At 35.6% G+C, this 27,760-nt stretch overlaps 1 protein-coding gene across 2 annotated transcripts in view; it reads left to right on the top strand.

Annotated features, from left to right (window-relative positions):
- SPOCK3 (SPARC (osteonectin), cwcv and kazal like domains proteoglycan 3) overlaps positions 1-27,760 on the top strand; it is a 163,745-nt gene that overhangs the window by 96,456 nt on the left and 39,529 nt on the right. For both annotated transcript variants that reach the window (XM_053976232.1, XM_053976233.1), the window contains exons 5-6: positions 3,248-3,374; positions 22,664-22,778. In XM_053976232.1, coding sequence (XP_053832207.1) covers positions 3,248-3,374; positions 22,664-22,778 — 242 coding nt within the window. The remainder of the gene's footprint in view (positions 1-3,247; positions 3,375-22,663; positions 22,779-27,760) is intronic.

Below are 27,760 nucleotides of genomic sequence, written 5' to 3'. Positions count from 1 at the left end.
GACAGAATTTTATTAGCTGCAAGTTGCAGTCATCTGGGTCTTCTTCTTGCATATTAAATTATAATAAATACAAGGAAGAAACAAGGGATTTATTAAAATGAAATAACTGCCTTGTTTGCTATTTTTTCCCATGTCTTAACATTTTAAAATGTAAACATATATTGCTTTATCCACATAGCTCACATAAGTAATAACCAATTATATGTGTTATAGTTTTGTGCCTATTTCAGGATATTGTTGACATACATCAATGATCATATCTCAAGATAATTTTTATCATCACAGTAGTTTCTCAGTTATTTCCATGTCACTAGTTTGTATGTGTGATCATTGCCTAGCTGTAAAAAACATAACGCCAACACTTGGTTGCAAAGAAACAGTCAACAGAAACAAATCTGATGTAGTTAAATAATGGTGAAAGGAAAAGTTTGAGTACATAAGTGCATTGTTCAGGTATTTTATGAAATGCACGTTATCTACCATAACTAGCATTAAAAATATTTTTAATTGACTTTTCATATTTGCCTGTCAGTGACTGACAGTCAAAAATAGCTGTTCAGTAGCTTTGGTAATACAGTCTGCTTTCAGCATCATTGTACTAAAGCTTTAAATAGATATCCATACAAACCATTTCCATGACCAGATATCTGGATTAATACTTTCAACGTATCATTTTTTATAATTTCTTTATCATTGTGCCTTTCATTGCAGTTTTGGAAAAATACAGATCTATCTCTTTTTTACAAAAATATTATTAGTTATATAGAAGCCAGTTTTGGTAACAGTGATCTGCTGAAGGTCTCAAAGGAGTTCTGTGTAAAAGAGGAAATTTGACACTTCAGCTTAAATGAGTGCCCTAGGACAGTTTGCATTTAAAAGCCTAACAAAGCAGAGGATGGTTGAGGAAGGTAATTTCTCTGACCATATCAAATATTTTCTAATTTCTTCACACCTCTCTGCTCATCACAGAACTGCAGTTTCTGTGTTCTGAGCTTGTTCTAGGTTCATCATCCTTGCAATTCTGTCTGAGACGCCTCTTTTCTTTTCCTTCAGGTGATTTTACTTCTCTTCATCTTAAAGGAGGGTTTTTTTTCCCTTTCTCTGTCTTTTCTTGTCTTCATCAAGAGCATGCACAAGCGTGTATATATACTAAAACACTAAGCACCATTAGTCCTTTCTTTGATTTATTTTAGACATCTACACCAAGTCCCCTTGTGTGTCACACAAATTCTGCTTCCAGTCTGTTTTTTGCTGATGTCAAGGAGCTTCTCTCTGTTGATGTGTGGAACTTGTGCAATTTATTTGTACAGCATTTTGAAGTTACTGTATCTCTGATAAACAGGAATTGCATCAGGTTGATAGTTGGGATGCTGGTCCCGTCAGTAGCCTCAGGCTACTGGGGCACTTCTGGATAATTGTGAGCTGTAAAAGTAACGAGAAGTTAGAGAAAGATGCAGCCATCTGTATAATCTAATGATGCTGGAACTCATGTGAATGATTGGAGAGCTCTCAGTCAAGTGAAAGGAGCAGCAATAGTCTAATTATTACTATATATTGTACATAATCAAAGACATGGTTTATCTCTTTTTTTGCTATAATAGAAACAAGATGATTTTTATTTTGTCTTCAAATTGTGCAACTCACCAGAAAGGATTGTTACTTGTTAATTAAGGTGGTATGTTCAAATTGTTTCCATTTTAGTGCTTCCTGGTGGACATAAAAACTTCCTGTATTGATATTTTATTATACATTATGCTACATAGAACTGAAGCTATTTCTGGCTTTTTCAGTAGTAACTGACACCTTCTGTATGCAGCATCTCAGCTTCCTGTTTACACTGTAAAAAATCTGTGCAGTTCAATATTTCATTAGACAGCATAACTTGAATGCAAACTTCTGTAATTCTATGATTCCTGTGATTTTTTTTTTCTTTTTTCTAAAAGACCACATTTACAGCTAAAATTATTCACATAAACATTAGCATGGCTTGGAAATGGGCTTTTGTTTTTTGTCATCACCAGTTTACTGTTAAATGTGTGCTTTTAGCCTTTTACTCTGCTCATTAAAAAACCAGAGGATGAGGAATTTATTTTCTCATGTTTCTTTTTATTACTCAAGACAAGTTCTTCTCAAACAATGATTCATTACTAGCAAAATAGTTCTTGACTATCTGTAGTTGAAAGAGTTCTCAGAGTTCTGCTCCATGAAAGAATGTTTGATTTGAGATTTTATAAGTTTGAACATTTGTGTGTGTCCTGATAAGTCATTGCTGTATTCTAAGTGGTATTAAGATTCCCTCCCCCCCCAAAAAAACAGTATAAAATCATACACTATTGTTTATTTTTTTATTTATATGCAAGAAGTAACTTCTTCATATATTTTTAGGTCATAAAGGAGCTGTTTCATGATACAGCTACTAAATTTAGTGGCTACTAAATGCTTTCATAGTTGAAAAAATATTGGAAAAATTAATGAATAAGAATTAATTGAAAGCTACAGAGAAAAAGCATGTCAGTCTGAAGATGGCTGTATATCACAAACTGAAAGCTATAAAATGTTGTGAAGAAGCATCAGTAACTTATTTTGGAGTTTTATTCTGACCCAGCATAGCCTTTTCCTAAGTTGAAATAATCCATCTAGCTCTGTATATGTTTATATGAAGATACACATATATGACTGTGTAGATTGATTCTGTGCCCCAGTGGGTTAATTTGTTCTTTTCCCTTTGGACTATATATTGGGTTTTAACTGAATTTTGCAAATTGTAGACAGTGAAAGACAGTGTTCAAAGTGGGGCAAACAGTAGGACCACCTCCCTGTTTCTATACCAGTATTTATCATACAGTTCTCTAAAACTTAAATGTTGCCTCATAAAATATCAGTATTTAGTTTTGAATATAATTCTATTCATACTGTTCAATAACAAAAAGAGTAAATGCCATGTAATTCCAACATCTTTCACTGATCAATAAGTGTAACAGTCCCCAAAGCATTATCTTAATTATCTTTTTCTACTCATATGACTTAGAAAGTGAAATAATATGCAGGCATCAAGTATCACTAAAGTGAGTAAAGTACAAAGGTGAAGAAGTTTATGCTAAAGATATTGGCAGCCCTTTATGTAAAAGAAAACTTTATGATTCAAATTATGTATGGCTTACTGTTTGTAAAGGCTCATTAAAATACCCTGAATATGTTTATTTTTACTACTGCTTATCAGAATTACATACTTTTTGTTTACTTACAGTATGAAAGAGGCTGGTTTAGGCCATAAACAGTGGAGGGGTGGTCCCATTTCATCAAACTGCAAGCAGTGTCCAGTAGTTTATACCAATCCTGTTTGTGGATCAGATGGTCACACATATTCTTCTCAGGTAAGAATTGAATAAAGAACTAAATTAATCTTTCATTGTTCCAATCAATTCCAGCTCTTGGAAAATAAAATAATGTATTGTAACACAAACCAGTATTTACTTGTTTTGGCTAAAAAATGTATTACAGAATGCAACTTACAAGAATTCTAGTATTTTGTATGATGTAAAAGCAAAATGGTAGCAATCCCTAAGCAGCATAAACCTGGAGCAGCAGAGTGTAGGAGTGCTCCACAATGTAACGGAGCACACTGAGTGCTCCACTGTGTGATGAGACACCATGGCGGGGTTTTGAGTAAGCCAAAAAGTGTTGGGTGTCCCCAGCTGGGGGTAGAATAGACATGTTAAGTCAGATTTTCCAGTTGAGCATTGAAGGTGTGCTTCAAATTCCAGGCTCTTAGACACAGATGTAACATACCCAGAAAAAAAATGTAATAATGTATGCAGTTGTGGGATAGCTTTCCTTGCAACAGCATATTATGAGTTTTAAGATCATAATCAAATCTTTCTTTTCTAGTCCTTACCCTCCTGTCTTTTCTCTCATATCTATTTTCAAATGTTACTGTCAGTTTACCCAGTCTTGTTTGGATGAAATACTTTGTGCTAGTCCTGCTGAAGTCCAGAAATCCTGGGACTGCATTAGTACAGTGCAGAGGTGAAATTGTGAAATGGAGGGACTTCATAATGCTGAAAACAGATTAATTTGTTTAGCATCCTTCATTAAAACTTTGAGCAGAAGAATACTCATCCAATATTGAGTCTTGTTTAATAGAAAAGTGTGGGCTCTTGATAAACCCATTTTTCTCAGAAACAGAATGTAGTTCAGTAGTGTGAAAGGAGGTACTGCATTCTGTCTTACTGACACTGTGTCCTTACACTAACAAATTGTTTCATTAGTAGATAGTATCCAGTGCTTCAAGAGAGTATAATAATAGATTAAATTGATGGAGATGTAAAAGCTCTGTGTTTGTTACTTAGGAAGAAAAAATTCCATATCACATTTTAAACAAAATAGTTTAAGGATATTTCCTAGTATCTAAAGATTTTTAGAGTTTCCATAATTTTTTGTTTTGTTTTGCACATAATCGTAGATTAATCACATCTGAAGTTTACACGTCGGTAGTCTCATGTGAAGTTTAGAAAAAAGAATTCGTTTCCAGGAGGGTCTGGGTGTTGGATTGAACACCAAATATCTTCTCCAAGGATATTTTATTCTTGATAAACTAAAAACATCAGATTTAACTAGTGCTTCCTAAACCCTGACAATACTTAGGCATTTATTCTAAATCTTAATATTTTATTCTTGATAAACTAAAAACATCAGATTTAACTAGTGCTTCCTAAACCCTGACAATACTTAGGCATTTATTCTAAATCTTACATTAGAAAATGTTTTTCCTACTAACTTGAGTATTTAATTATAGGGATTCGGTCTAGAATCTAGTTTTCCTTTACGGAAAGCAATTAAAAAATTTCTAATACTTACACCAGCTTATCTGAGGCCTTACAAATGTATTCTGGACTCTTTGGCACAGCTAAAATATACTTCCTTTCATTGACAATATGATTTCAATTTAGGAATTTGAAAAGTATTCTGATTTTCATTAACTGTAATCTCTTGCCTATATTTTTTAATGAGCTAAAAGTGTGCTGGCATCTTACTAGACATTAGGTGATGCTGTCATTTAGTATTTAATTTGCCTTGCTGTTCAAAGGTTCAGGCAGTCTTTAAGTCTCAAGTCCAGCCTGCACACAGTTATAATGCAGATGGTAGCCTCTACAATTTTGCAATTTAAATAGATGGGGTAGATAAGTTAATATAGTTAATACTGGATGAGCAACTTTTTTACTTTTTGAATACTGTGTACTTCATTTATTGCAATCTCTTCCTATGTTCTTCCCAATGTAATACAAAGATCACCCCACTTTAACCTCATTGCTTATTTCCTATTTTACCATATAGGAATGCTGTGTTCTAAATACCTCTGTAGGTAGAAATGACCTTTCTGGCCTCTCCTGGTCTGGTCTGGAGTAGATGTACAAAAGTCTATAAATATTGATGAGATGCAGATATTTTTAAATCAGTTTGTGTGTTAAAGGTGCAGCTGTTCAAAGGGAATGATGAGGAATGAGTGGATTAAATAGGCACACTGTGCTCCCATTCCAGTGCATTCAGTGCAGCAGTACATGTTATCCAACCTCAATATCTCTTGCATGCAAACAATGCAGAAATAACATACCATCAGAGATATTTTGGGTTGTACTTCTGTCTTCCACTGCCTTGTAATGGTAGATTTCAAATCTCAGCTTACAGAAGAAAAATGCTAAAAACTTTCATTGCCACAGAATATCTATATTAGTCTATAAAGATTTTTTTAAAATTTATTTTCAGTGATATGAGGATTTCATATTCTGTGCTACCAGTTGCATCAAAACAGAAGTCCTTGCCAGGTTATTTCAAGAGCAGTGTTTTTAAAAATTGACTAAAGACAAGTATTTGTTTTCCTGTACCCCAGGCAAAGTTTATTTCATTATGTCATCAAGCTCCAGTAGGAGTTTACACAGCACTTTTCTTGTATTTAGAAAGCATTCATCAATGACTCTGGAAAATTGTATAATACATTTTCAGAAAATAAGTCATTAAATAGTAATAGTATTGTACAACACAGCCAGACAGTTGACATTTGTCAGATGGATGCTCTTTTGGGAGTATATCCTTGCTTTTCAGGACAAGTCCATGAAATGCTTGAATTAAGTTATGTAACTACAGCTATTTCATACATGTGTTTTGCTTTGGAAAGCAAACAAGCAAAAAAAGATTATATAATAGCTGGACTATCTAGAAAGGAAAGTTATCTCCTAAATTGTGCTTTTTCAGTCAGGTGAGGATATTTTGTTTCCGTTTCATTTTTGCAGTCCAGGTTAGGTTTACTGTTTTCTCAGCTCACAATTAGTCACATGAAGTCAGTGTAAAAGAAAAGTGGCAGGCGTAAGATATTTGTTACTAGCATTACAAGAATGTCAAAACAAAAATATTACATGCTGAAATGTTGAGTAATCAAAATGAATATGAATCATTGTGCTGGAAGAAATTCAATATAAAGAGATCCTGCCATTTCCTTGGCACAGTGGTGGTACAATTTTAACTTAATGGCCTTTAAATTAATACTGCATATGTTCTACAGTAGGTCTGTTTTTACCTTCTGCATTTCTCTAAACTTTGGCACTTGAAAGCGCAGTACACATTTTTACACTAGGAATTCTCAAGCAGTGCTGTCTCATAAAGCTTTTGTATCCCTATGTACTTGACATTCTCCATGAAAAACACAGCCTCTTTGTAGCTTCATCTTCCCTGGGATTAATAGGGAAATAAAAGGACATGAAGTGCAACTCAGATGGGGTGTTTTGAGGCAGCAACCCAGCTGCTGCCATTCTTCCACCCAGGGAGGCAGCTCAGTGATGTGCAGCATGTGCTGTAAAGCTGGTGTACCTGGGATGAGATGTGATGCTCAGGCTTGGATGCTTCCATTGGAACAATTCTCCCATATTGCACAATATTGTGGCTGGACTTTCAGAAAAATGGCCAAGAGGGGAAAAAAAAATATGGTCCTGCAGATGAATCTTCTTTTGAGTGGATTTTGCATATTTTGATTTCAGCTCTGGTGTTTGGTATAATAGGCTGAAGTTTTCTCTCTTAAGTTGAATGCAGCTGACAATTAGTCCCACTTCAGCAAAATCTAGCCTTAAATAAGATCAATGAACAGTGCTTGCAGTATTTTGAAAACACAGCAGAAATAACTTAATCTTTAAATTATGCTCATTGCCCCATGGTTTTATGCCAGAATCGCTTTGGCAGTTCTATTGTTAGCAACAATTTGCTCAAGATGGCTTCATATTGATAGTGAATTTTTAATGAAATATATTTTCTCCTACTTATGAAAGCATCACGTTACTGATGACAATCCTGTATGTATAAATAGAAATAATAATTATGTTTTTCAAAAGTAATGGGTCTAAACTAGCTTCTCAGACGAAGATGAAAACTGTATAGAAAAGTTGTCAGAAAAGAGGATAAAAATCTTGAAAGACTCCACAGATAGAGAGGTATGTGGATTTAGATATTTTTAATATTCAAATACTTTCTTCAGTCTCCCAAATTACAATTCCTTACTATAAGGAGGTTTGAAAGAGTTGGGGATAAAATTGCACTGTGTGAAGGAGTGAGTTAAATATTCCATTCAATTTTTGTTTATCATTTTGCATGAATCTGAAATAGATTTTTATTCTCAGGGCATCCCTGAGAATATTTAACATTTTTCTTTTTAAAATCATTGCTATCTTTATTCATTTCAGGTATTTTTAAAATTTTAACTTAATAATCTGTATCTCTTAGCAGTGTGCTTGGTATAAGACAGCTTGTTGGGAAGAAACATAAAAAATAGGTGTTGGCACTTTTAATCTTTGTTGTTACTTTAAGGACTGTGATTTCATATAACTTAAATTGATTTAAATGTATTAATTAGTGTATTGTGAGCTTTCAGGTCACGTGCCTGAGCTGTTCAAAGTTTTTTTCTGCTTCAGGAGAGATTGCTAGAAACAGAATCGCTATTACAAAACAGAAGTTTTGTATAAGTAAAAAAAAGTATTTTTCACAAGTCTGTTTCAATGTATGTCAGTCTTACTTCTTAAATTGGGCTAATCCACTATGCCTTTCCATTTTTATCTGCCTTGTTACTAAGCAATCTGCTGTAGACTTAACTGTCAGTTAAAATGTAGTCAAAAATATTAAGGTTAAATCATTGCCTGCCACCTTTAGTAATAAAATAATGTAATCTCTCTGAAATAAATTGTTTGACAGCGTACAGGTTCTTTTACTTTTGCAGCTGCAAGAAGGAGCTTCTTCCAGGTGCTCTACCAGGACTGATTTGTTTTTCCAATAAAAATAGATTTTGTCAAAAGGGGCATCTCAAAATCAAGACTTGTGTCTCTAGCCCAAGCAAAGCCAAAATCACTCCATTGTAAGTGGAAAAATTTTAAAACTTCTACAGATCAAATCTGGGTTGTACTGTTACAATGAACTTGTGGCTGAGGTACACTGGCAAATAAAAAATGATGTTGGCAAATGGCTGGGGGGAGGAAAAACAAACCCCAAAAAAATGCCAACAAACCATGCCCAGCTCTTCTTCTGCCCCATTCTCTACCCTTACAGAACCCCACAAACAATGAAAACCCTGTAACCAACTTTTCTTGAATGAGACTCATGAATAGACAGTGGTAAAAATAAAATGTATAATGCTTAGTGGATCCTGGAATATATTTTGGGTCTTTACAGAAATAGTAGAAACTGGTTGTTTATTGTTTAAATGCTTAAAAATGGCAAACAATAAATAAAGAAAGGAAATTAGATTGGCCGAAGTGGGAAAATTAGACGTGGATGGGTTTTGCCAGTAAGACCTGAAGTTTTATCTGGAACCTTTATATTGATAGGATGTGGTATTAAAAAAAAAAAAAGGCAGAGAAATATCATAACTTTATATAATCCAGATTTTCAAATAGGCTGATGTACTAAAAATTCCAAACTATATCAAATTATACATAACTGATCTCTTTATCTACTGCATTGAAAATAAATAGCTGCTAAAGCTGTAGAGAAAGAAGACTTAGATAACAAAATGCTTTACAGAAACTTTAATATTTTTAAATTCTGAGCAATTCAGTATTTCTCAGACTAGGATGATGTATTTATATGAGCAGGAATTGAATTTGATTCCCTTTTTCATTTCTGGAATATCATGTTTGTTTAATATATTGAATTTGCATTAAGAGATACCTAAACTTCACTACTTCAGTAAAAATAAAAAAAATTGCAACCTTATGGACTGGAAAATATTTTCCACAGACTTCCTCTATATTCCTTTAAATGGAGGTCCACCTTGGAATCGATGAGATGCTGACCAAGAGCTTAAGGGTCAGGATTAAAGGGAGACAGGGAGAGATGACATTAAAGTGGGGAACTGCTACAGGCCCCCCCACCAGGAAAAACAAGTGAATGAGGGCTTCTGCAGACAGATAGGAGCAGCCTCACTTTCACAAGCCCTGGTCCCTGGTCCTCATGGGGGACTTCAGCTGCCCTGTTGGATGGACAACACAGCAGGGCATAAGCATTGCCCGGAGTTCCTGGAATGTGTTCATGAGAAATTCATTCTCCAAGTGATAGAGGAGCCAAGAAAGAGGACCTACAAGACAACTGGAGAGAGACTTTCTGCAAGTGCATGTAGTGATAGGATAAGGGAGAACGGTTTTAAACAGACCATGAGTAGATTTAGGTTAGATATTAGGAAGACATTCTTTACTTGCTAGCACAGCTTTCCCAGAGACGTTATGGATGCCCCATCCCTGGAAGCAGCTTGTTCAAGGCCAGCTTGGAAGGGGCTTTGGGAAAAGTAGATTCATTTGCCCATGGCAGGAGTGTCTGAACTAGATGATCTCTAAGGTTCCTTCCAACCCTCAAACATGGAGTCATACTGTGACTCTGTGTGTGTTTTTTTAAAATGGTTTTATGTTTTTTTTCTAGAATAGAAAGCATCTAGGCTGTAAGGAAAGATCAATGAAAGAATAGGACAAACAGGTAAGTGAAAGAAATATCAGTGTTTATTAAAGAACCCTCATGTCACAGCAGTAGGCTATGGATACAAAATTCTGAATGTAAATTTCTGTGTTAACTGTCAAATGGGATAGCCAGTAAAAATAGAAAATTAAAGATGTACATAGTTATGTGGAGAATAGTCTTTTCTCTGGGAGGTTTAACCATCAGGATTTAATACTTTGAAAGTAGTATTAAAAATGTAACTAGAATTACAATTAAAGTAGTTGGAATCATTTTGGCACAGCAATTCTTTTCCAGAAAAATGTGTCCACATCATATGCAGGCAGAAATGCATAGGAGCTGAACACAGGAACTTGCATAGTTAGCCTTGTGGAGCAGAAACCAGTTCTGTAAAGAAACCAGCAGAGAGAAGGGTCTGAGGTGTTGAGACAATTAATAATGTTCTTATGTTTTGTATTTGCTTCAAACATTAAGGCACTGAGAAAATAATGTAGAAGTTTGAGATGATCTGTGCAAGAAGGAGTTGCAAGAAGGAGATCAAGAGACACAATTGCCTCAGATTTACCAAGTGGAAGCTCATTAGAGCATATGGTCTTAGTGGAGTAGAAGATAAGGATGGTAATAATTCAAGATATAGTTAGGTGGATTTAGAGGATTTTTATGATCTTGGGAGGCTACTGTTTAGGCATTTATTTCTAAAAAATGGAAAAGGAGCTTTCAATAGGGAGAGAGAATGGTTAAAGATGAGATGAAGCGAAATGATGTCAACCTAGGGAACAGATTTTGAGAGTTTATAGTAACAATCTATGATAAAAATGGGGTTAAAGAAGCTGAGATGAAAACAAGCAAATGGCACGTGAGAACTGGCTCAGATCTTGGCCCAGTGAAAGCTACAAATAAAGTGAAAATTACTAGAAAAATGTAATTATTAAAATTAAAAATTTTAAAATATGTAATTAAATTTAGTAATCAAATGGAAAAATATGTTTAGCTTCTAAAATATATTCTTACACAGTGTTCATGCAGGTCACTTGCACTTAGAACGAAGCTGAAATACTGTGAAACTTAGGTTTCAGGCACCACAACAGAGATTTAGATCACCAATGCTATAGTGCTATAAACTAGTCATGTTGGCCTGGAGAAAAAGAGAAACTTCACTCTTTTTTTTTGTCGTATTCCAATGAGGAAAAATGTCTGTAACATTAAAGAATCTTCTTTCAAATCCCATGGTTTGGGTTTGTTTTTTTAAAATCTGAAATTCCTGCAAGCTCACAATGAAATATTATAAATGTGAGCCAATTGCTCCTACGTGGATATTTCATTGAAAACAAATCCAGACATATGACTGAGTATCAGAGGTAGGTCCTCTGCCTCATAGCAGTGTGTCAACAACAGCAAAAGAAACATAATATCTTAGGCCGCCATGGATTTACTGGAAAAGAAAAATAAGCACTGATATAGCAAAATTTGTTATTCAAAACATAACGTATGAAAACTTGGCTTTGTGTTTTCCTGGTTTTAATCCATATGTGTTTGTCACAGAAGAAGGAAAATTTTTGCATGTTTTAGAAATCAAGTACTAACAGCACAAAGGGGAAAGACTTAGGCACAGTTCTGTGTGTCTCTACACAAGGTATATCTCTTTAAACTCAAGAACAGAGGTGTGACCTAGTGAAAAACAGTTCTGCTTTGGAATATTAATTCCCTCTTGCACAATACAGTGTTTCTTTCCTGACAGAGTGAGAACTAGTAGGAATGTGGAATTTCATAAATATTTTTGTCACTGATAGCACATGGAACCATGTATTTTGGACTGTTTAATAAATTAATTCTAGCTCTTGGCATTCAAATGAATATTAGCATACATTTTTAGATGAGCAAAAAAGCAGAAAGCTGTACAGGCAATACACTGATCAGAAAACGGAGAGTGCTTAGGTGTTTTACCTACTTGTAACTAACTATATAGAATTTATTTTTCCTTTTTATTTGCCTTCTCTTTTTCTCTTTTTTTTTTTCCTTTTTCATCACAGTTGACAAAGAATAGTTTAAATGTTTTTGAAACTTTGATGGGACAACCCAGTATGGACTCTCTAGGTCTGTGCATGTAGTTTTTAGTACTTTTATTATTTTTCCTGTAATTGAAACTAATGAACATGCCCTTTAGATGCTATTTTAGCTCAGATACAACTTTATAAATATTTCAACTTAGATATAATTGGATAAATTGAACTTGTTTAATTAGCAATGCAATCAGCCAACATGGCTTAGGAAGTCGTATTACATTAAAAATACAGTGATAATGCATACTAATAAGGAATAAGCAAATTATTTTAACAAAAAATTCCACACTTCTAGAAGCCATTTGTGTCTTGTTATACAGTTTTGCAGCTTTGCCATTACTTCTATTTTGCTATTGCCGTTATTCAGAAATTTGTAAGCCAGATGAAAATCAGTGAAGAGCTTTACTAGCTGATTTTTGAATGGATGTAGTCAGCCATTTTTAAGATGGTTGTGTAGGAGAATGAAATGTTTTTGTTCACCTTTAAACATTTTCTTTGAATGTTAATTTTCAAATTTGTAGTGGGAACTTGAAAATGTAAAGTTAGTTATATCTGAGCAATATTTATTTTTCTCTCTCTCAAGAAAGTTTCTCCAAATTGCAAAATACTGAATGCCAGCAATGGGGTGCACCAAGGATTTTGCATACACACAGTGTTGGGTCACATTCTGTGCCTCTCTAGCTCAGGTGGGATAAATACAATGGAGAAGTTTGAAACAAGGAGCCTGATGAAGTGCTGAAGCTTGGACTACACAGGCAAGAGCTCTGAATAAGAGCCAGAATTTACAGATTTGAGTATATGCTTGAATATATCAGAAAGAGATTTATTTTTATGTGTTAAACATGCTTAAAAGAAGCTTTTAGTAAATTTTCAGACTGCATCAATGTTTATATTTTTGGAATAAGTCAAGGCATGATATCATATATAACATGGTTATATATTTTTACCCCTTTTGTGAATACATTTTAAAAAACCAATTTTTTAAAATTTGAAATATCTTTTTACACAATTTATTGTATTCAAGGAATATTGAAATAATAATTTGCATGTGAGGAAATATATTACATTTTTTACACAACTACTAAAAGCATTATTATTAATTACTCTTAATTTACTAGAAATAGTGTATTTCAAGTAGAGATTTACCATTAATTAAGCTTTGTGTTCTTACTTGATGGTATAAAATACTAGTTAGCCTGTTTGCAATATGTATAGAATAAGATAGTGAAGTATATATTTTCCAAACTGAGTGTCTAAAAATTCAGACAGCTGATTTTAAAAGTAGATAAGTTCTTCGAAGGATTTGCAGAAGTTCCTAAGCATCATGTATCTCTAATAGCCTCTAAGTAGGAAAGCAAAGATAAGTAGGTGCCTAATTTAAATAATCCCAGTAGGCATCTGTTGGCATGTTTCTGTGATTTAATATGTGTTCCAGGGTGCCTGAAAAAGATAGAATATCTAGTTGACCTGATTTCAGTGATTTTAAGCTTTAAATTTTATATTATTGCACTGCAGAGCATTGAAGGAAACATGAGTAAGGTGGATAGGAAGAAAACTGCATACAGGTTTTCATTTTGTCATGAAAATAGCATTCTCTAATTCATAGTTTCATAAACAATGTATCAGCAGTTCTCTTTCAACCACAAAAGGTTTTCTTTGCTCAGGGTCTTGGTTCAATAGACACATTTCCTGTTTTTTCTGATCAAAATGCTAGTTGCATGTCTTTATGGTTAATATATTCAACAGTTGTTTTCATTTTCAATAGCAGTACTTGTTTGCTGAAAAGCTTTTTATCCAAACTCCTATTTTTTATGTGAGAAATACACATGCTTAGCAGGTTACTGATGAGGCAAAAAGGCATTTGTAGATCTTGATGATGTTTCATGGATAGATTTGCACATTAATTTTTCCTTTCTTAAGCTTGAATTTGTTGAAAATGTGGTCTCTTGGCATTATGCCTAGCTGTATTTGGCTTGAAATTCTATACCTTCTTGGCTGTTTTTTGTAAAGAAAATCCAAATTACATAAAATTTTCCAAATTATGTTTACCACATCACTAACTTTGGCCATATTTTCACCTTAATTTAAAGCCAGCCTAAAGTGATTGCATGAAGCCATCCTTTACTTCTCTTCCATGTTCTGTATCATCTAATGGTCTGTGTTGAACTGGACCTGGAACATACCTGATCAGCACTCACCCTACCCACCCTGCCCCTATGTTTGATGACAGGAACCACCAACTGAGTTTAAAAAGATACTTTCTTTACATATTTGACTTAGATTCAAATCTGAGGGCATAATTTCACATAACATTTTGCACCAAATACAGTAGAGGCAAAGTTTTTGCTGGGGAATATATGTAAGCTTTGTGAAATAGGAATAAAGTCTGAAAATAGGGACGGTGGTTAAGAAAACAGCATGAAGGCAAGCTGAAAGCACATAGTACTGAGTAAACAGAGATTATCTGTTCAGCTGTCAGAGATACCAGCTTCTAACAAGAGAGAGAAAACATCTGTATTGATGCATGAGTGTGGAGCTCTGTGAGGAAGATTTCTGCCTGTGAAACATACAATGATACTGGGAAAAATATATCTGTGTGGTACTCTAGCAAAGAACTCTTTTCTCAGAGATCCTCTTGATTGCATCATACAGAAATCTTCTGACCATGAATTGTTGATCATCTAGAAAATATACATATATGTATAAAATATATGTGTATTGTGGTGGGAACATACAGACTTGAAAGGATATTCCAAATAAACCCGGCAATTCTATTCGTAGCATATGAACTGATAATTATTAGGGGGAATCTGAATTTAATTATTTATGTGTGTGTTTTTTGTTAGAATTTGATAGCATGCCCTGTCTGATTTTTAAATGTTCAAAAACATCAGGGACTTCTAGAGAGCTGTCGTTGAGATAAGGTACACTTAAAGGTGATGGTTAACTTTTGAAGATGAGACACTCTGCAGTTACATAAATACTAATTATTGGTTGTCTAAAAAGTAATTTACTAAATGCTCAGTATTAAATATGATGGTGTTCTAGAAAGCATTTCTGTATCAGCACCTCAGCAGATGAATATATCTGAAATATTCTTAATACTGAATTCATACTTTGTGCTATATTTCAGATATGCTCCAGTTTAGAAAAGGGTATGTTGAAGTATCTGGCCAAATTTCAGTCTTTCAGTGTGAAGGGCATGAAGCACATAATGGACACAGTATTCACTGGACATCTAGATGAATATCTTGGCAGCTAACTTCTGCTGACCTGTGTGCTGTAGGGGTGTACCAGATCTTCTTCCAGCTGCCCAGGATACATACAGATGGAAAAGAGGGATTGGAGGGGAGTGTCTGCAGATTGTACCTCAAGGCTTCTGTTCATGAGCTTCTGTTCTTTACTTGCCAGAGAAGTCACGCGTGTCCTCATTACTTAGTTTGAGTTAGTTTTGTTTAAAAGCCACTAGATATTCCTGGCAAGACAGTACTGTTGTGAAAATGTTATCTTGCACTGAGGTTGAAGCCTTCTCTAAAAGGAACAGAATTAAGTCTGTGAGAAAAAGCAGACTGATAAAATTATTGGAAATACCAGAGTCAACGCTGTCCAAGGACTTTATCTTCCTTTTTGGGTAGACTTATAATGCAATTCTAATTCTGTTGCTTTCTTCCAGAGGGCTCTTCACTCACATAACACACAGAATGGACATACCTCCCTTTTATCTAATCAGGAATTTGTTGTTAGTACACACGTCTTTTATTATATGGTAGCCAGACAGTTAAACTAAACTTCTCATCTACTTTAATATGTCTTTATTCCCTGTACATTTTGAGAAGTCTGCAAATAGCAACTAATTTACAGCTGTCTCACACACTGTCCCTCTGTGTGATGTCTTTATACAGATAGATGATGGTTCTGCAGATGAAAGCAAATAAATTATATGTGAGATGTGGATATACAATCTAAGGATTTTTTGTTCATATTTCACATTGCAAAGCATTTATATATTCAATTAATTTTTGTTTTAGTTTATCTAAAAATATTTACCATGTTCCCAAATCATATACAGGTTTTCAAGAGCTCAGGAGAGCACAAATGTACTCAGTACCAAACAGAATATTGCTGAAATTATCTAGGATCAATAGACCAGTATAAACATTACTTTTCTTCCCTTTTGTGCCATCTCCCTAGTTCATTCATTACACATCTTTCAAACTCTTCAGTAAATGAACAAGATTTATGCAAGCAATAATCTTTTGACACTGGTTCATTCCTGGAGTGGGTCTGTACTGTGCTTCCCAACTGAATAAGCTTGATGCCATCTGATTCCCCCATGTTCTCAAAGCAAGATAAGCTACACAAGTGGAATTCCTGATGGATTTATCTAAGCCTGGTTGTTAAGACAATTATTAAGATTCAAACAGCTTCTCCAATGATTTAAGACATCACTACCCTTCTTAAAAGGTCTGCCTAGTATCTAATTTATTACTTCTCTGCAGCAATTTAAGACAATTATTTCTCGTAACATTCATCGTGGTATTCTTTTCAGGTACCTTTCAGATGTCTTTTGCCTGTTTGACAGCTGTTTTGTGAATAGTCTTTTCTTAAGACCCAGTCCTTCAGTCTCTTTTTGGTGACTATTTTCTAGGTTTCTCATTATTCCTGTTACTCCTATTTCATTTAATTCCTGTCATGTTTGAAACCTTGTCACAAGCTGTACAGTGCTGCTAGAGCTATATGAAATTATCTTACAAGTTTTATAGATTGCACTAGCGTTTATATATCCTGATATAATGTTTTTAAACACCATTCAATTGTTCTTAATGATCACTAGACTCCTATTTTTCCTTTAAAATGAATGTCTAGCCAGTTGCTCCAGCTTGTTGTTAATATCTTGATTATCTTGTCTATGTAACAGTAGAACATAGGAGTTTTCTGTATTGAATTTCATTATATTGTAGCCTATTTTAATATTATGACTATTTTTTGTATATCTCTATCTTCTAAAACTCTTCCATGTTTAATAGGATATCCTTATCTCATGTTCCAACCCTCTAGAATCATAGAATAGCCTGAGTTGGAAGGGACCCACAGGAATCCTTGTGTCCAACTCCTGGCCTGCACAACATAGCCCCAAGAGTCACACAATGTCCCTGAGAGCCTTGAACTCTGTCAAGCTTGTTTCTGTGACCACTGTCTGGGGAGCCTGTTCCAGTGCCCAGCCACCCTCTGGGTGAAGAACCATGTCCTAATATCCAACCTAAACCTGCCCTAACACAGCATCAAACCATTCCCTTGAGTCCTGTCACACAGGAGGAGAGGAGAGATCAGGGGAGAGATCAGTGCCTACTCATTCTTTTTCCCTAATGCTGCAGGCTGCAGTGATATCTCCCTTCAGTCTTCTCCAGGCTGAATGGACCTAGAGATCTCAGCCACTCCTCATATGGCTTCCCCTCAAGGCCCTTCACCATCCTCGTGGCTCTCCTTTGGAGGCTTTCTAATAGCTTAATAGCTTTTTTATGTTGTGGCACCCAAAACTGCACACAGAACTTGAGGCGAGGCTGCCCCAGTGCAGAGCAGAGCAGATCAACCCCCTTCCTTGCCTGGCTGGCGATGCTGTGCCTGATGTACCCCAGGGCACGGTTGACCCTCCTGGCTGCCAGGGCACAATGACTCAAATTCAACTTGCCATCAATCAGGACCCCCAATTTCCTTTCCATGGCACTGCTTTCCAACGTCTCATTCCCCAGTTCAGCTGTATTCATCCAGGTTGCCCCATTCTCGGTGCAGAATCTGGTACTTTTCTTTGTTGATCTTCATACAGTTGGTGATTGCCCATCCCTCTTATTTGTCCAGGTCTCTCTGCAGGACCTCTCTGCCTTGGAGAGTGAGTCAACACCTCCTCCCAACTGATTATCATTGGCAAACTTACTTCATATACTTTTGAGTCCTGCATCCACGTTGTTTATGAGGACTTTGAAGAGCACTGGCCCTGCAGTGGAGCTGTGTAGAACCCCAGTGGTAACTGGTCACCAGCCTGATGTAACCCTAATGTTATCCCCTTTACCCCACAGTGCTTTGTGTCCAACCCATGAGCCAGGTGCTCACGCATCACATGATGGGTTTATCCTGCTGTCTGTTGAACATTTTGTCCACAAGGGCAATGTGAGAGGCAGTATTGAAAGCATTACTGAAATCCAAAAGGATTATATCAACTGGCTTCCCTTGGTCAGCCAGGTGGGTAACTTTGTCATAAAAGGATATTGTCAAGTTGGACTTCATCCTCATTAAGCTGTCCTGGCTGTGACCAATGTTTGCATTGTCCTTCTTATGTCTTCCTGTAACTCCCAGAATAATCTTCTCCATAATTTTATCAGGCATGGAAGTGGGACTGGGTCAGTATTTGCCAGCTTCCTGTTAATTCTCCAGATTCCCAAGACTATTGAAAAGTCATTGAGAGATATATGGTTAGGAAATCAGGCAGCTCTTTGAGTACTGCCCTGGCATGAATCCCCTCACACCACCTCTCTTTTTTGACCACTATTTCTCGTTGTGTCCTCATAGCCTGCATGTCAGTGATTTCTTTTTCTGTGGAGTTTTTCAGGTATGTTGCTTGCTGTTCTACCAGTTTAAGAGTAACACTGAAGGAAGGAAGTTTGACGCACTTTTATTTAACTGAGCTATCTTTACAGTATCCTCGTGCACTGTTAATTTGGGGAATGATGTCAAGAGGTTTGAACCAGAGTTCTGTTCCTGGTGTCGTTAGCTGCTAATAAGATATTATCAGAACTGCCTTGATTCATTTTCAGCTTATGCAAGCACCATGATGTTGCTTTGTTTCTGAAAAAAATGAATATATCTCTGCTGCCTGCCTGTCCTTAAAAGGAGTTCAGTGAGGGTAAAATTTTATCATACCTGTGAATGGGAATACTGATTTGGAAGTGTGGTGTGCTGACCTTGCACTCAGTATCTCATGTATCTGTGCCTGTGCCAGGTGCTGAGCATTAAGTTTTTTAGCATTTAAAATGATAGTGTTATTTACAAATAGGACTGAGTAGACAACTTAAAAGAAAAATAAATAAAATTTTAAAAAATACATAAATAAATAAAAAAGACTAAACTTGCAACTCATGATGCTAGCTGAAGCACCTATGAAGTATTTACTAGTCTCTTCCGCAACATTCAAGTGAATCAAAGTTAGGAGCATTGGAATCTGTAAAAAATAATCTCTCAAAGAAAGGATTAAAGAAATCCTCATAAATTAAATAAAAGTATTATTTTTTTTCCTTCACTCTTCATACTCTGTTTCTCAGTAAATGAGACCTGGAATGTGTTTATATGTCAAATATTAAGTGGCAGTCTCGCCAAAGGGAGTAATCAAAGCATAAAGCACAACTATCTGTAGGTTTGAATCCTTAAACTACCAAGTTTGAATAATAAAACCTCTCAGATCTTAAAAAAGGAAAGACATCTCTTTTTAACAGAGATGAGTATTAAATTTGAGCGATAACCCATTCCACAAACTCCAAATACTGGATGGAACATTAAAATCTGAATTAGGTGTTATGGTTTGACTTTAGTATAATGTTAGTGTTCTTTATGAAAATATACTTTTTTTAAATGAGTGTTGTGAGATGTGATTAGGAACAGAGTAGGTTTAAGTTTAAAAATAAAGGAAAAGACCATATTACTTTACAATTATAAAAAAAGACTTTCACAGAATTTAGGATGAAAACCCTTTAAAACATTCTTCTTTCCTCTACTTAATTTCTAACAAAACACAGTGAGACAAAACTTGGATTTTTAATTTAGTTACCACTTTTTAGATAATCAACACTTAGTCTATTAAAGGAGAAAGGAGTCTTTTTTGTATTATAGACTCCCCCAGGAAACACAATTGTAATTTTTTGTGGTTTTATGTTACACATGGCACCACCTGGAAAAAATCTGCTATTGTGACACTTCCTTTTTTATGTTACAGTGCTCTTACTACTGTGTATGGACTGAAACTGTTCATAGGGTTCTTTTAAGGATGCTTTGTTAAGGACTAAAAGAACAACCGTTAAGTTTCTCATTTTTGGGACAACAGTCCCCCCATTTTCTCCTCCCCTGGGGCTGAGAGTCTCGAGAGCAGAGATCTTTTTTTTCTTGGAGACAGAGGGTACTTTTACACTCTCTTTAACTTTTCTTTGTTTACTCTATTCCTGCACTTGCAGTCGTTGAAGTAGGTCACTCCCACTCTTGTCTTTCTTGGTTTAAGTTATTGTATCTTCTTAAATGTAGTGTCTGTATTGCAGGATTGGTTTAGTTTATGGTTATACAAGAAAAGTCTAGTTAAGTCTACTTTATCTATTTTATTTTTTTTTTTTTTACTTAGGATTTTTTTTACCATTTTAGGTCTTAGACTGTTTCTTTTTTCTTTTAAATTGAGGAGGAGTAGTGTCTTGTAAAGTTTTTTTTTTTGTAAGGAAAGGGTTAAAAGTCTTAGGCTTTTAGGATGGCTGGACTCTTTACTCAGAACTCCAACTCCCACGCCTGGGCACCTTCCCCACCCTCCCCTTTCTTTCTCCTCAGCCAGCGTACTGCCGCACAGTCTCTGCCTCTTTCACTCTCTCTCTCTCTGGGGGAGGAACAAAGACATCTCCGATTTTCTCCACCCTTCCATCCGCAGGGGCTGGCCCCGTTCCAGTCCCTTTCACACCCTGGGCCTACCTTGACCAGGCCGCATGGCTTCCCCTCCCCCACCCAGCCTGTGGCCAGGCAGGGGAGAGTCTGCACTGCACTCTGACGGGAACTAAACAGAGCGTTCCCCTGGGAGTTCTCTGCTTTTAACCCCCTGTGTTCTCAGAGGCGTGTCCATACCTTCAGTGGTCACTCCAAGTGCCAATATCCAAACTTGACCAGTTATTGGTTTGACCCCAACTTCCTGAGAAAATTCACTTCTGTGTCAAACCACATTAGGTCATGTACTTTCTGGAGAGAGGGCTGGTAGGCATCATAGTAATGCAAGCCCTCTCCTGTACAGCCAGGATAACTGAGATAGAAAAAGTATTCAGTTGTTTCAAAATCAGCATGGGAAGTTGTTTGCTTTGCTTCCATTGTCTAGTCCTTTGTGAGATATTAGTGCTATATAGCTTTCAATTGGAACAGTTGTGTTGGGGTTTTTTGGGAGATTTAAAAGGTCCTGTTAGTGTCATTTTCCTTTAACCATGCATTTTTGGTAAAGGTGACACATTCAGAACTGAAGTACAATAATGACTTTATTGAAGTACACAAAATTTGAGGTAATTATTTCTGTCTTTTTAGTGCTGGCAATGGTGCCAAAATGTACTGTTTTGATACAGTGGTACACTTCAGATTATGCAAGATACAGAACTGAATGAGAGTGTGACAAGACCAAAGGTCTGACTGCTTAAAAAGTTGATAAAGTTCTGTAAATTCACAGTGCTTACATCTATATAGAAGTGGAAACTAGCAGTCTTTCAGGAGGCTCCTTGATTCTTTCATAACTACAGTGCTCCCACCCCTTACATATTTTGAAGAGAGAGAGTGAAACTTTGACTTTCGCATTCTCTGGAAATCCTAAGAATGAAATAATGGAACTGCATTACAGTAAAGTTATGTACCCCAACAAAATATGAGTCAGGGAATAAAAGAGGCAAATTCTGATGAGATTGTTCTGAAGTGTTGTGATGCACAGAAAACACTTTGTATTTTTATTTGTTACTTGAATTGCTTTTCTGACTCATATGCTTCTGTGTCCTTTACCTATTTAATGAGACATCTGGCATCTTTTGTTCAAGGATGAACATAACAATCTTTCTTCTTTTGCTTTGGGAAAAAGCTCTTTGTAGATGCTTCCCCCCTCTTTGTTTCTTGTTTATGTTTTTCCTGATAATACATTGACAAAACATCCCAGAAAAAGATCTCTATGCAAAGAACTGTTTTATTGCAAGAAAAAGCAAGTGTGATAATGTTTACAATGATACTATTTTCTCTGTATGTGTTTTTTAACTACATTATTTTTACATGCTTGAGACAACAATTTTGTTTCTCAGATGTAGTTAGCTTTTATGTGGTTTCTGGATTGGAGCTGTAAGTACACAGATCAGAACCTCACAAATGAATCTGTTTCTGTATCAGAAAAGATAGTCACTGTGCAGAATAACATTAGGCACAGCTTTTCATTGTATTCATTAATGCTTTTTTCCACGATACTGTCATCTTAAGGATAGAAATTCAGTGATAAATTCTATAAGAATTGACTGTTTGTTGCTTCCTATCAATAATGAATGGTGTTGCTGTGTTTATTTGCTCATTGAATACAGATAAAACCAATGCAGCCTGCTTCCATTTAGCATGGATATTCAAATCTGTCTCATGCCACAAGTGCCTTCATGCTTGACTTGAGTCTGAAACTGTAGCCAGCCTAGGAACCAAAAGCTTTGTACATTTCTTGAATCTAATTTTTGTTACAAAAGTAGCATATACTGCAGAAGACTTTTCTTTGCACGTGAACGCAAAGATTTAAGCATTTCATGAGAGATTGCTTCAAATTTCTTAGAAATATAATTTTTTTAATAAGATATGTTTATGTTAATGATAGTCATTCTGTCTCCTTACAGTGCAAATTAGACTATCAAGCCTGTGTCTCAGGAAAACAAATTTCAGTGAAATGTGAAGGACGTTGCCCTTGCCCTTCTGACAAATCCACAAATGCAGGGAGAAATGACAGGAGAGGTGAGTGATGGTAATTTGTGTAATATTTTAATACTCATTTCTAGAAGGAGGGAAGATTTTGCACACGGAATATTACAGTTATCAGAAACGCTCATTATTCTTGAATAAAACCAGCTTTTGTTCAAGGTTGTTTTTTGCCAAGGGTTTTGAAATTGTACCTATAGTAAAATACCATGGTATTTTTCAAATGAGCTATTGTAGTATGAGTTACTGCTGTTCTTTTTTTTCTTTTTTCATTTACTATTTAATACTCCTTGAGATGCTTCTAAGACAAGAAATTAATTCCTTGCTCCTCAGTGTTTTCATCTGAATATTCAAGAAAACAAAATGTGGTAGAAAGGAAGGAAACTTAGAAGTACTTGTTGCTGGTCATAGGAGCGAGCAGTTGAGCTGTAGAATGGCTGTTAGTAATGGCTGTATTATGCAAGTGAGTTCATTTGAAGAGTGCTTGATAGGAATAAATCCAGCTTCCTTTTGGACTGCAAATGAGATTATGTTGCTTTGCAGTGCTTCTTAGGCCTTTTAGGTGCAGCTGGAAAAAAATGGAGAGGAAAAATGGTGGCTAAGCATATTTGTATTTCAGTGGCTCCCAGGTGATTATGGAAGGTGTTTGTTAAAGAAAACATGACACCATCTTTGGTGCTTCTGAATAGTGAGTGGTCATGAGGTTTTAGGCTACCATGAACCTGAATCTGTCAAGAAAAGCATGATTGGAGGTCTGCATTTTTAAAATTTCTTTAGACTGATCTCTGTTAGATGCATCTTTTTGTTCTGTCTATATAGTAATGCTTTTGATGAGTAAAATACGCTGAAAATACAGAAAAATTAAAATTTAAGGATGATTTTTTTTCCCTGTAATAACCTTATAACAATAAAAGAAACTAATATTGCATTCCTGCATTAACACTGATATTTCATTATAGTTTGAAGGACTGTTCCAAATTTATTATGGAGGATAGTCTTACTTCCCATTATAAGCTGTAGCTACTGCCAAAACTATATTTTTTTTTTCTAGTTTAAAAAACAAATTAATGTTCTTTTAACAATGAATGAAGATGACCACTATAATGATTAAACTGTGTGCAGCCTACAAGTAAATTAAAAAACTGCTCTGAAACACTTCTTTAGGTCCCTTTTTTCATCTTTGGCAATATAATTGATTGTGTAATTAAATATTAATTGAATATATGTAATTAAATACTCCTTGTGCTGGAACCCCTCTGCAAAATTATAGTCTTGATAGTTTTTAAAGCATTAATTTACAATTTCATGTAGTATCTTGAAAATGAATATGTCATCTTCTTGCATTGTTAAACAAAATGAAATGTACTGGAAGACCCAGCATCGTGTGGCTAATGTGGCCCCTTTGATAAGATATACAGGGAGTGTAACCTTAATGTGGTTGCAGTATCCTCTAGCAATAATTTCTGTATCTCCAGGATGGATATGGGAATATTTGCTTAACAGTGGGCATGAAGTGAAATTAAGATAATGAGGCGAAAAGCATGTCTGTGAATAGCAGGCTTACTATTCTCCAGTGTTAGTCTTCTAATATGCTATCATTGCCCTTAGTTTTTACCAAAACAAGATCAGCATTCTCTCTGCTGGAAGCTGTTTCACCTAATGCAGTTACCTTTTGTGTGTATTCTTTCAAGCATATTTAAATTTTCATACTCTTGTGCTAAAACACTGAAAAAATCTAGAGACAAAATTTTTTTTGCTTCAGAAATTGGAATTTTTCAAAAATTAAGAATGAACTCTTCTTGATGATTTAAGTTGCCAGGGAGTCAAGATTACTGGTGCCTAGTTATATAAAAGAAAAGGAAAAAAGGTCTCATGGGTATAGGAATTAGCACTAATCCTGTCCTGACAGATTGTCAGAGCAAGCAAAACACAGGGCTTTTCCAAGTGCTATATTTTGTTGCAACGCTGAAATTTGTTAATATATTTTCTTTACAAGGCCAAAAGCCAGGAAACTTGAGAAACACAAAAATGAGCTAAGCATCATTAGTGAAATTTCAGCTTTTATTGTGACAGAATACAAAATTTCTTACAGCAGAAATTCTTCTAACAAAACTTATAAGAATACAATCTTTGTCTTTAAATGGAGCTCTGTAAAGTGTTGTTGCGGTTGGACTTGATGATCTTGGAGATACTTTCCAAACTAAATGTTGCTATGGTTCCATGGTTCTAAGCTGCTTACAAATTTGATGAAGCCAAACTGGCAAAGTAAGGTTGCTGTTCCTTTTTCAGGAGTAACTCAAGTAAGGGTTTCCTAAAATACATCCCCTACCTAGGCTGTTTGGGACAGCTGTTCTTCTTTTCAGATCTAAATTTCTGATTTTTTGGGTGTATCTGGAGAGCATACTATGTCTATGAACATTCCCAAAATAGTCTTGGTGTGGATCCCTGTACTCCTTTGGGAAGTAAACCACTATTGAGAAAAACAGATTTTCTTTTAAAAATATATATGGACTTAATAAAGAAATCCTAGGGTCCTTTTAGTTGGAATTGAGCTATGAAGTTTATCTAATCCTTATCTCTGAAGAATGCATGAGGCAGGTGAGGAGTCCAGGTTTTGTGAAGGCTGTCTCATTTTAATGATACATTTAGAAACATTGAACACAGTTGATGTTCAGGGTCTCTTAGGTTAAATCCATAAATGAAAGGGCTAAGAACTTGATTTGGATCTAGATGTGTAAGTTGTTAAGAAAAACAAAAGTTACAAGCAAAAAAAAAAAAAAAAGCCCCAAACCCCACAACAAAAAAACCCACAATAAAATAAAAATCTTTACCATCTTTGTTTTGATTGTAACTTAGATAAAGCAATGGATATCATATAAGCTATAAACTATAATAGGTACTCCAGTAATTTTTAAAAAGAGACAGAAAAGACAAACTTAGGGTTAAAAATGAGAGAGGGACGTCTGCAGAGCATTAGAGGCAGTATTAGGGGAGCACAAAGTTAGAAGTAAATGAATATGGGTAGTATAGAACCGAGGGAGGGCTTTGGAAGTTGTGTGGAGGCACAATGAGAAAAAAAGGTAAAGCAGAATGGATGGGAAGCACTACCACTTGTGACAGAGGTGTTAAAGAGACACGTGAGGAAGCATCTTGTTTTCCAAGCATAGCCGTTGCCTCATGTCCTGCTTTTGCCCCAATCTCCTTTTCAAGTATGTGCCAGGATTTGGGGTACCCAGGTCATACTGAGTTGCACAGCTTTGAGTGAAAGGATTTCATTGAGTCAGAATCTGCAGATGTTTAGTTTCCTAAGCACTTCTGAGGCTTTTTTTTCAGTGGTTATGTGGAACCAGAAGCTTAGAAGGATTCAGTGCACAGCACATTTTTACAAAACCAAGGAGTCTTTTGTCCCCTTGGCAATGTCTAGGCACAATTTTTTTCTTTCAAATAGTAGTCATGGTCATTTTGCTCTGAGATGTAGCAAGCCCTGTCCGTTGCTTTTCCTGCTGTTCAGTCTGATGGGTAAGAAAAAATACACATGATTCAAAGTGTGGTCAATGAAGACCACAGGCATTTCTGCAGAAATTTTGTCAGCAGTTGAGTGTATGGCTGACAGCTGTTAGCTATGATTAAAGAACTTCAAAGGTATTTAAGGAAAGCATCCATTGTTAGTTATCTCAAATTTGCTCTTCTCCAGAGTACATACATTGGGAAAGTTTAATTATTCTTAAAATTAAAAATCTTGACAGAGTGCTTTGTTTTATTTCCCTGTCAAGCTGCACTAATATTCTGACAAATGTGTGCTGTGACATGCCCAGGATCCTGGTCTCCCAAAAAGTCTATTTCAAAGATTTGGAAGATGTGTTGTACACCATTCTTCTCAATTATGTCTTTGGATATCTTCATCATAGAAAGAAGTCTGTGTTTCTGCCCTGACATGGGGTCAAGATTTAGCTGGGACATAACAGTCACACTGAAAAGCTCAGGGCCAATGGAAGGCCCTGCAGTTTAAATGGCACAAGCTGTATCATTGTTGGTAAAATACTGAATATGCATTTTTATTAGCTATTGAAATAGAAGAATTCAGTCTCAATAATTTTTGAGTTAATCTCTAATAAATCCTATGCTAAGAGCTCACATGATATTTTCACTAAAATAAGAGATTTAGGCTTATATTCATGGAAGGAAAAAAAAGGGCTTCTCCTTCTTTCAGCATCTGAGGAGGACTATGTAGGTAACAAAGAAGCTCTTACAAATGTCATACTCTTTGACTCTAAGCTTTTGCCAGAAGGAGCTGAAAAGGCAACATTACGTGCTCAAAGTATTTTCAGACAGCATATCTGAAAGACTTTAATCACAGAATATGACGGCTCTCTCAGCTGCATCCTGTTTTATACTGAATACCGCCAAATTGTTAATTGCTTTGTAGAGATGGGAATAAAGAACAGTAGGATTAAAGACACTGTGGATACTGGTTTGTTCTGTGTGCATCAGTGCTTGAAAAACAAATAGAGGGACAAACAACCAAGCAACACTCTACCAAATCCTCTGATTTAATTTGCATAGCATCATCTTTTCAATATGTGACCTCTACTGCTCTTCATATAGTACAGGTATAGATGCCAAAAAAGAGATTTTGTTTTGTTTACATTCAGAGAGAACACTGACTGGTTTCCAGACTTCACAAATAGAGATTGAGGGCCAAAATTACCACTTGTGTTAACTCCTTAATCTCTGCTTTGTATTTCTGCCTTTCAATGACAGATACTGCTGTTTTGTAATCCCCTATTTCTCTTTTGAAAAGGTAACTACAGGGCATCAATAGAATAAAAATCCATGTTGAAACCGACATGTACTAGGCCAATTAGGTTAGATATTGTCAGTGACCTGTTATGTTATATTGCTGTTTGACCTTAATTTACAAACATGGTAGTATGTTTTAAAATTTTTTTAAATATCTAATTGTAACATTTAATTTCACACTGTCATGCTTGTTACAGAAAATAAGGTGACCAGCTTAT

This window comes from Vidua macroura, chromosome 4 (genome assembly GCF_024509145.1).
Source record: "Vidua macroura isolate BioBank_ID:100142 chromosome 4, ASM2450914v1, whole genome shotgun sequence".
Classification (NCBI taxonomy): Eukaryota; Metazoa; Chordata; class Aves; order Passeriformes; family Viduidae; genus Vidua; species Vidua macroura.
The sequence above is the reverse complement of the archived record's forward strand: the minus strand, read 5'-3'. Positions and strand labels throughout refer to the sequence as shown.